We start from the raw sequence: 10,611 nt of genomic DNA, 5'->3' as shown, positions 1-10,611 counted from the left end.
CCCACCTATCTTTATTTTAATAAATTTTATATATCTAAAAATACCTTATTTTTTCCTTCCCTTCCCTTTTACTTCACTTCCTCTTCATCTTTCTTCCTCAAATTGTCTTCTTTTTTTCACTTTGAAATTAAAAAAAAGAAGAAAAATAAATCAAGCTGCTGACACCACCATGACCGATGACAGCGCTTGCCTGCGCCACTGCCATGCTGCTAGGTGCTTCCGCCAGCCTGGCAAGCAGTAGCAGCCTGATTTGGCGCTGAATCCTTTTCTTTTCTTTTTCAATGAAAAAAAAATTGAAAAAACGTTTGGATGTGGAGAGATTGTCGAAGGGGTGAGATTTTCTTATGGAAATATCAAATTCTTTTTGACTTAGTAACTCTTTTATATTTTCTTATTATTACAGATTCCTCAAACTTAGGAGGATATATCCTTTATTAGGAAGCAATATTATTAAAGGAATCTCATTAGAAGATTTGTTTGTAGGACTAATATCACATCCTCTCTATATATACAAGCCGCCCTTGGTTGTGAGTGTAGAGGCCAAAATAAGGGTAGAGAAGGGAAGATGGAAAAGAGCAAGGTTCTTGTGGTGGGTGGCACAGGCTACATTGGAAGGAGGATGGTGGAGGCAAGCTTAGCCCAAGGCCATCCCACCTTTGTCCTTCAACGCCCGGAGATCGGTATGGACATCGAGAAACTGCAGATGCTACTGTCCTTCAAGGCCAAAGGGGCTACCCTTGTGGAGGGCTCCTTTGCAGATCATAAGAGTCTGGTGGAAGCAGTGAAGAAAGTAGATGTGGTGATCTGCACCATGTCTGGGGTTCATTTCAGGAGTCACAACCTTTTGATGCAGCTCAAACTTGTTGAGGCCATCAAAGAAGCTGGAAACATTAAGGTACGTGTGAGATGCGTATTAGACAAGAGAAAGGGGAGGATAATTTTTTGTCATGAATGAAGACATAAAGTAGTCTGAATATTAATGGAAATACATACATACCCTTGATTAATGCATGTCTTTGTTCTTTCCTTATTCATTTTTTCTTCTCAACTAATCTTGGAGACGGAATTAAGAGATCGAACAAGCACGATAATCTTTGGAAAATTAAGGAAGGAGCGAGAGGTTGGCTAATAGATTGACCAGCGCTTATAAATGTTGGAAAATACTAAGTCCACAGATCAAAACCAAACTTGGAAAAGGATGACATAGGTGTTAAGAGAAGGAGGTGTATGTCGGTCAGATCCCAAAACAAACAAGCTAGCCAGAAATGGAATCATTTATTTATTTATTTGGGTGTAGTGGGGTTGGTTAGGGTGTGGAAATACCATCTGGGGTCATGATTAATGTAACATGCCTTTTTGGGTCAATGTTTCTCATTCTATCAATTAAATGGTCAAAAATTGTTCTCATTAATCCTATAGTCTATACTGCATGGTCTAGAATTTTTCATATTTTCAGCAATATTCTATAGATCTGACATGAAAAATAGTACCAAGGCATGGGTGTGACAAAATGATATAAAATGTCATCTTGTTAGGTAAGCCCTTGTGCCATAACCTTCATCATTCATCATTTGGTCCTTTGTTATCTACTTTTATAATTTTAAAAAGGAATTCAAGATTTGTTGGATATGCTGATATTTTATATTATTACTTTTATTTTCTATCCTACACCCATGTTTTCCCCCCTATCTCAAGTCTCATGTGAAAAACCATTATAATAAAAAATGGCAATAATTTCAACACTTTACTTTGAATTCACGGGAGGTGGGTATATGTTTTACCAAAGAATTTTGAAGCTTCTAAAAGAAATTATATCAAAGACATGATATTATTTAGTCTATACTTAAAAATTTTAAAATTAATTTAAAGGTCTATCTTATTTGTGGGAATGGCCACATTCTCCTCCATATATATATATATATATTTAATGATCTCTACTCTTAAAATTACTAATTATTTAGTTCTATTTATTATTATTAATTATTATTTTTTATTAAAGTGATAATTTTATATTAATAAAATCCACCGGTAATATTTAAAAGAAGCTTTAAAAACTTTATTCATTTTTTTTTAATAAAAATAAACACTTCAATGAATTTAAGAGATTAGAAATGACTTTTCCAACTGGTCACTTTATGATTAACAAGCTTGAGTTCAAATTTTAAAAGTTTAAACTTTTAAGAAAATTGATAATTTAACATAATATTAAAACTTAGTTCAACATAATATCAAAACTTAAGTTTAATAAGAGGTCTCAGGTTTTAGAAAAAACTTTTAGGAAAATTATAATTTAACAATCACTATTGTGCATAGTCACTTTTCTTTTATTAAAAAGTAATTAAATTGTGTCATAGATATAAAATTGATCATCCGACACTTTGAGCCAGTTGATGTGTCACGCTTGTCTGGCATAAGAAGAACCATTTTCAATTTTTTTTTAATTACTATTAACTTATGATATTCTGTTTAGATTTCAAAGAACAAAAATAAAAAATAAGAACATTTCTTATTTTGCTTCCATTATAATTTGATATTGACAATATTTAAAATGGATATCGATTAATTTTTTACAAATTATTTCAGCGATTCCTGCCTTCAGAGTTTGGAATGGATCCAGCAAGAATGGGAGATGCACTTGAACCAGGAAGAGTGACATTTGATGAGAAGATGGTTGTGAGGAAGGCCATAGAAGAAGCCAACATCCCCCACACTTATGTGTCTTCCAACTGCTTTGCAGCCTATTTTGTTCCCAACTGCTCCCAACTTGGCACCCTCACTCCCCCAAAAGAAAAAGTTTTTCTATACGGAGACGGCAACGTCAAAGGTATAAAAAACTCAACTTTGTTAAGGAGAATGACATGTATAAACCGAAATGCAGTAAACTTAAGCTTTTTAGAAAATTAATAATTCAACATAATATTGAAGTCTCATTTGATGGAAAGTCATGAGTTCGAGTCGCAATTTTGCATGTTTATTTCCTTCATTTGTTTCTCCTATAAACTTGATATGTTTTTGAACTTAAATTTTATAAGTTTAAACTTTTAGGAAAATTGATGGTTCAACAATCTTAATAATAGTTTAAGTTTTTGAATTAATGAGTGGCTTAAGAACATATTCCTAAGGCTATATTCGGTTCTTGGAAAATTTGAGGAAAATGTGAAAGAAAGAAAATAGAGAGGAAAAATAGAAAAAAAGAAAAAGTAAAAAAAAAAATAGTTTAGACTTAATAAATTATTTTTATATGCATCTTCAAACTTATTTTTAGTTATTTTACTTATTTTACTTATTTTCCTCTACTATATAAAGATTAAATAATTTACAAATATATAAAATTTTGATAAATTTTAATTATATTTCATTTTCTTTTGTATTTTTCATGGTGAAACCAAACATGAGTAAACCATTTTCCTTGACACTTTTTTTCAATTCTTTTCTTAAGTATTTTTCGGGAACCAAACATAGCCTAAAAAAATTATAAGATTTTGACTAGAATGATATATAACAATTTTGAAGTTGTTTTTATACTGAGACATAGGGTTAAATCCGCATACATTTCAATGGAGTTCATTAAATGTGCTTGTTTGGTGGATACTATGTAGCTGTTTTTGTGGACGAAGATGATGTTGCAGCATACACGATCAAAGCAATAGATGATCCTCGTACACTGAACAAGACAGTCTACGTTAGGCCACCAGAAAACATTCTCTCCCAGAGACAGATAATCGAGATGTGGGAAAAGCTTACAGGGAAGAAACTAGACAAGTCTAGCATCTCTGCAGAAGAATTCCTCGTCTCCATGAAAGGTAATCAAGAAATTATGGCTTGAATTCTTTTTTGAATTCATTATTATAAGGATGGAGTTTCTATAAGTTTACTTTCGTCCTCCATTGTGTAGGTCTTGACTATGCCGGCCAAGTTGGAGTAGGACATTTCTATCACATTTACTATGAAGGTTGTTTAACAAACTTTGAAATAGGGGAAGAGGGAGAAGAAGCTTCAAAGCTCTACCCAGAGGTTGACTACATAAGGATGGATGAATACCTGAAACGTTATCTATAAGAAGTGTGTAGCTAGCTTTGTCCACCTAATTTCGCCATATATGTCCCAAGTTATAATTCTTTTTGAGGAACTACAATTGAATCAAACATATATGTAACACCCGACTCATGCATGCCATGCAGGAATTTGAGGGTAACGAAAGCTTTGGAAAAGTTCCTTTTTAATAAGCCAAAAGCCATGGTCAACTTATTCGTGTTGATTTCCTATTGTGGTATATTTGATATTGTTTAAAAATGTACCTAAGTTGCCATTTCCTTTGGCAACTCTTCTTGAACACAAGAAGCATTTTTTTGGAAACGTTTTCGGAACAATTTTCTGTTATTCAAAATAAAAACAAAAGATAGAAAAATACATTTGATAATCAAAAAATTATTATTTGCTTTATGTTTTTAAAAACATAAAATCTGGTGTTTTTAAAAAACATCTTTAATTATTGCCACTTATTTCTAAGGGTTGTTTTAAAAAATAATTATATAAATATGAAGAATGATGAAAAATAAAGCTTTAAATATAAAAATTATTTTTAAAACATATTTAGAAACGTTAAAAACAGATTAAAACATTATTGGTTTTCAAATAAACTTTTATTTTATAAAATATTATAGAATAATTTTTTAAAACTATTCTAAAAGAATTGTTTTTTTAAAACTATTTTAAAAAATAGTTACTAAATAGGACCAAGGTTATTTGACAAAACTAAAAATTAAGTATTGAAAAACATTATTGTTGAAAGCTAGGAGTTACATGTTGGAAGTGTTGAATTAATCAAAATAAAAAACTTTGATAACAACTTAATTTTGAGTATTGAATATAATTTAACTATTTCATAACAAAAACTAACCCTATACTCACTCATATATGAAAGATTTCATATATTCTTTCCAATTTCTATATGGCTAATATATTATTCAATAAAAACCATCTTTCGACATAAAAAATTATGTGCAATGTAATTTACTTGACATAATTTACTCCAATAATAAATAATTCATTTACAATTTGCTCATGATAATTAGAGTGTGTTTGGAATTTTTTTTTTTTAAAGTGTTTTTAGTGAAAGTGGTTTTAAGAGTGCATTTGGGAGTTATTCTAAAAAATGTTTCTAACATTTTTAACACTTAAATGATAAAAATTTTCAAGTATTAGAAATATTAAAAACATTTCGTAGAATCACTATCAAATGAGGTCTAAAAGAATCATCTATGAAGTGTTTCTCTAAAAAACACTATCAAGAGATTTTTCAATATTATAAGTGATTTTTAAAAATTTTAAAAGTATTTCTTAAATTTAATTAGTCAAACACCTAACATTTAAAAAAAAAAAATACTTTATAGATCAAATATGTTTTCTAAAATCACTACCAAATGAACTCTTAAGCATATAAATCCAACCAAATTATGTTTGCAAGTTGGTCTAAATTTTGTACTATGAAGTCTCATTATTGTTACAATAGTTTCTATATGAAATTATCATTGTCAAATTCATCTAAAAACACATTTTTAACTATCGTTATTTTATGGTGGTTACGTATTACTATACAAACAATAACAATATTCATTTTCTTAAAGAACATTTAACATATTAGATTAAAGTAATATATAGCTATGTAATTATAATAACTAATTTAAAACTTTAAATATATTATCATAATGCATTAATAATGATAAAAAATACAAATAATAATAATAATAACATGAAAATGTTCTTATGTTGTAGCTTATAATTTTTTTTTCTTGTTTTCTTTAAACTTATACCAATAATTATTATGATATACACATAATGATGCACAAATTTAAAAGCAAATAACATGAAAAAGTAATTCTTGAATTAAGCTTATTTAGGATTCTAATTTTATTATATTAAAGAATTAAAAATGAATAGAAATGAAAGGTTCTATTTAAAATAAATTAGAGAAGTAAATCTTATACAAGATTGTGCACTAGAGAGGGAGAGAGAAGTATGCGCTCAAAATAGCACATTGAAGAGAAAGGAGAAGTGTGAGTTCAAAATAGTGCATTGAAGAAATAAAGAAGAATTGCGTATTGAAGAAGCACACACCTAAGAATAGCACACTTAAGGTTCGCAGCTAAAAGAGGGTTAGGATACGTAAAAAGATTGTGCATTAAAGGATACTAGGTGAAAAACCACCGAAAATCCAATAGAGAACACTTGGAGGGGGGTGAATAGGTGATTAAAATTTTTCAATAAATATTTAGATATTATACATAATTCTTTAACCCAATAGACATTGAGTGTATCCCAAATAACTAAATAGGTTATACCTAAAATCTTTAGATATATATATATATATATATATATAAATATCTTGCGATTAGTTAGAGATAAAATGATATTATTATTAATATCCAAAAGTTATATTGAGAGATGTTAGAGATAATAATAACCACTAGAACAACCGACCTAACTAACTCAATAAAAACCCTAATAAATCTATCAAAGGTAATCAATGTACTTAAACAGAATATAAGTAAGAATAAAAAGATATACAACGAGACATAATATTTTTACGTGCATGAAAACTCCCCACAAACTTTGGAGATTAAAAAACTACGAGGTTTAAGACCTACTAATCTAAATCCACTATTCAAAATCAAGTTACATAGATTTACTTGGCCGCTTTACCCTAAAGACTTACTCTTTAGCACCTACAACTTGATTCCCGTCCTCGACGCAACAACTTCTTGTTGTTCCCTAGTAGATCCTTTAGCCACTCCAAAGGGATTAAGGTTTTCAACCCAAGATTCAAAGACCGAATCCTTGAATGACCAATATTGATTTTTCATTTTCATTCGCATATTTTCATCATGCACTTTGAGCTTTGCCCCTCGGCCTCCTAATGCATATTTTTTATTTATATATATATGTGTATATAAACACATAAAATATGCATGAAATGAGAATCCAAATAATCAAAAAGCATAAAGATAAAATAAACAACTAACCATCAGGAGGCCGAAGGGCAAAGCTTGAAGTGTGAAACCATTCTATGATCAAGAGAAATCCTCTACACATGAAGACACGTATATCAAAACTCTGGATAGGGTTGTGCTGAATTATATGCACAAGAAGAGCTAGTAAAACTCATCCTCCAATGATGCACGAGTCTTTCTTATAAAATCCATCTCATGCAACGAAAATTGACTAAGTTGACTTTCCTTGACACCATCTCAGTAGAATATGATTCTATGAGGTTTTAAGGTCAGAGGGGAAATGGATCGTACAAACTCAATGTATCGACAATGGAAAAATGAATAATATTGATTTAGGGACTCTTAAGAGAGTATACATTTCATTTACAAAGCCACAAGGTTGAAAGGAACTTGAAGTGAAAAGCCCTTAAGCAACTCAGATGTCCTAGATGGGGTCACCTTAACCATATCTAAGAGAATACCAAAGGATACAAAAATCGAGAAAAATTCAGAGAAAAACTAAACCACTAGAAATGCTCTAAATGAAATGGAGAACAATACTGTGAAGTCCAAAACTCAAAAAACAAAGAAATTTGACCTAAAAAAAAAAAATCAAATAAATGGAGTCCTAGAGAGCCTAAGAGGAATAAGAAAACATTTGGAAACCAAAAGGCACGCGGGATGGGAATTTATAGTCAGATGTAGAGTTAAATGTAGATTAGTGCTTGAGCGGGATGCTTGATGGATGCACTGCTAGATGCAACTAAGAGCGCTTAAGTAGTAGTATCATTGGAAGAGGTGCTTGAGTATTGGATGCAGTGCTTGAGCGGTTTGAACCTAATTTCAATACTTAGAAAGGATAGAAAACTAAACCAAAAAGTTTAGAATCAAGGATTCACACCAAAAAAAATAAAAAATTAAAGATAAGTTCACATGAGTAGATAAATATGTCCAAAAGCTCTCAACATTAGATTGATCGGTAATAACATAAGTAAGTTAATTAAGATAATATGCATCAATACATCAAGAATGAGGTTTCAAGATCAAAGGTTAGTGTTAATCATAATCTCAATTTCGAAAGCCCAATACATAACCATCAACGTACAAGAGAGTCAACACAAAAACATAAGTATTGATTTTGAAGGGAATACGAATTATTGTCTAGTTCTATATTTTGAAATTGATCACTTAGAAGAGATCCAGTCATGAATTTGGTAAAATCAAAGAACACATCCAATCAATTTGAACTAAGATTGTTAGATTTCTGTTTAACACGACCTCATTGATATACATACAACACAATTTGACTCCCCTTTATTTTGATATCATAATTTCATTTTTTTTTTTTTTGTTTGAAAGTGGAGGCATTGTACAACATGATCAATATTGATTTTTCATTTTCTTTTCATTCATAGTTGCCTTTGTATCCAATTTGGGGGTATTTCCAAATGTTGCAAGTGAGTAGCCTATAGTTGAGAGCATGAATCTTGGAAAGAGTATGAGAGTTATGCTTAACCAAAGATTTAATGTTTTGCATTAACTCACTTCGAGAAACAAATATAATGATCATAGTCAAACAATATATATGGATAATAAGATTTGAGCATGACAACAAATCTTTCCAAATTAATGAAGGTCTACTTTATGCGTTGAACTTAAGAAGTCTCCCACTTGATCAAGTACAAGATGTAAATAATATTGAATTTCCCATACATAAAGATATTTAATTATTAGGAATCAAATACATCAATAGTGATTAACAAATATCTATGATTTCATTCACATAAATCTTGTAGATATAGTATATTTCTCCATATCACAAACTCGAGGTATTACGAATCATGCTAGTATATCAAGTAAATAAACAAAAATCACATGCCCGAAGTAAAATAAGGCTAAAGGAAACAAAAAAATAAAATAAAATATAAACACTTAACTCAAAACCTTTGAATCCTATTTCTAAGATGATCAATTAATTAGGCATATACCCAGGGATTTCCTAAGGTACTCAAACCTAAGAAAATCCAAGGGTTTTGGTAAGAATATCTGCCAATTGATCTTCAGTGGGGACAAACTCTAAAGAAACAACATTTTCTTTAATAATATCCCTAATGAAATGATGACAGATTTCAATATGTTTAGTATGGGAATGAAAAACATGATTCTTTGAGGTATTTATAGCATTAGAGTCGTCATAGCAGATGTTCATGGTCCCTTGCTCAATTCCAAAGTCTTTAAGCATTTGCTTCATCCATAGGAGTTGCATACAACAACTTCTAGCAAAAATATACTCAACTTTGACAATAGGTAAGGATATGGAGTTTGTTTCTTACTAAGTTAAGCCACAAGACAATCACCAATAAAAAACAAGCACCAGATGTGCTTTTTCTATCCTCGATATTTTCGACCTAATTAGCATTGAAATATCCAACAATCACAAAAGAAGAATCATAAGGATATCACAAACCATAATCAAGAGTCCTATTTATATATCGAATTATTCTTTTAACAATAGTTAAGTGTGACTTTTTGGGGTTTGCTTAGTACTTGTCACAAGCTCCAACACTCGAAGATATGTTAGGATGACTCACTGTGAGGCGAAGTAAGCTTCCTATCATACTTCTATAAAACTTTTGCTCAACATCTTTTCTAGATGTATCCTTCCTAAGCTTGGTGGTAATGCTCATAGGTGTCCTAGAGTGTTTAGAGGATTCTAGACTGAATTTTTTTACTAACTCCTTACCATATTTGGATTCAGAAGGAGAGATTCCATCTTTTAGTTACCTAATCTGTAATCCTAGAAAGAAGGTTAGTTCACTTACCATGCTCATCTCGAATTCAGTCTTCATCTCTTTGGCAAAACTAAGAGCAAGGTTACTAAATATAGCTCCAAAAACTAAATCATCAACATAAATTTGAGCTTCTAACAACTCATCTTTGGACCTATTTATAAACAAAGTTCTATCAACTCTTTTTCTTTCAAACTTTTTCTCTAAAAGATAGGTTGTGAGCCTCTCGTACCAAGCTTTAGGAGCTTACTTTAACTTGTAAAAGGCCTTTTTTTTTTAATGCATATAGGTATGATTGGGGAATTTTGAATCCTCGAATCCCTTAGGTTGCTCAATATTAACCTCTTCACTTAGAATACCATTTAGAAAAGCACTCTTAAGATCCATTTGGTAAAGCTTTATCCTCAAGGAGCATGCTATTGCCAAAAGTATCCTAATTGATTCTAATTAGACTACGGGTACAAATGTCTCTTCATAATCCCCTCTATCTATGAATATACTTAGGCAACCAATCTTGCTTTGTTTCTCACAATGAGCCTATTTCCATCTTGTTTGTTCTTGAAAATCCATTTTGTACCTATGACATGTTCATCTTTAGGTCTAGAGACTAAGTACCACATATCATTCCTAATGAATTGATTTAACTCTTCCCGGAGTGCTGTAGTCCAAGATTCATCTCCTAAATCTTCCTCCACATTCTTTGGCTCCAATTAGGAGGTTGGAATACAAGACCCATCTCATTTAATCTTGATTGTCTCATATTAACTACTCATTCATTAAAATAACATTTGAGATGGGTGGTTCTTAGGTATTCTAGATCTATGCTTACTTCT

At 30.8% G+C, this 10,611-nt stretch overlaps 1 protein-coding gene across 1 annotated transcript; it reads left to right on the top strand.

The window, feature by feature from the left end:
- The first annotated feature begins 533 nt into the window (after positions 1 to 533).
- On the top strand, positions 534 to 4,329 carry IFRL1 (isoflavone reductase-like protein 1). Its single transcript, NM_001281290.1, is given in 4 exon segments — positions 534 to 895; positions 2,584 to 2,824; positions 3,600 to 3,803; positions 3,896 to 4,329. Coding segments are annotated over 4 exon segments (939 nt in total). The 5' UTR covers positions 534 to 565; the 3' UTR covers positions 4,060 to 4,329.
- Positions 4,330 to 10,611: the final 6,282 nt, after the last annotated feature.

The sequence above is a fragment of the Vitis vinifera genome, chromosome 2 (genome assembly GCF_030704535.1).
Source record: "Vitis vinifera cultivar Pinot Noir 40024 chromosome 2, ASM3070453v1".
Classification (NCBI taxonomy): domain Eukaryota; kingdom Viridiplantae; phylum Streptophyta; class Magnoliopsida; order Vitales; family Vitaceae; genus Vitis; species Vitis vinifera.
This window is presented reverse-complemented; position numbering and strand designations above follow the sequence as displayed.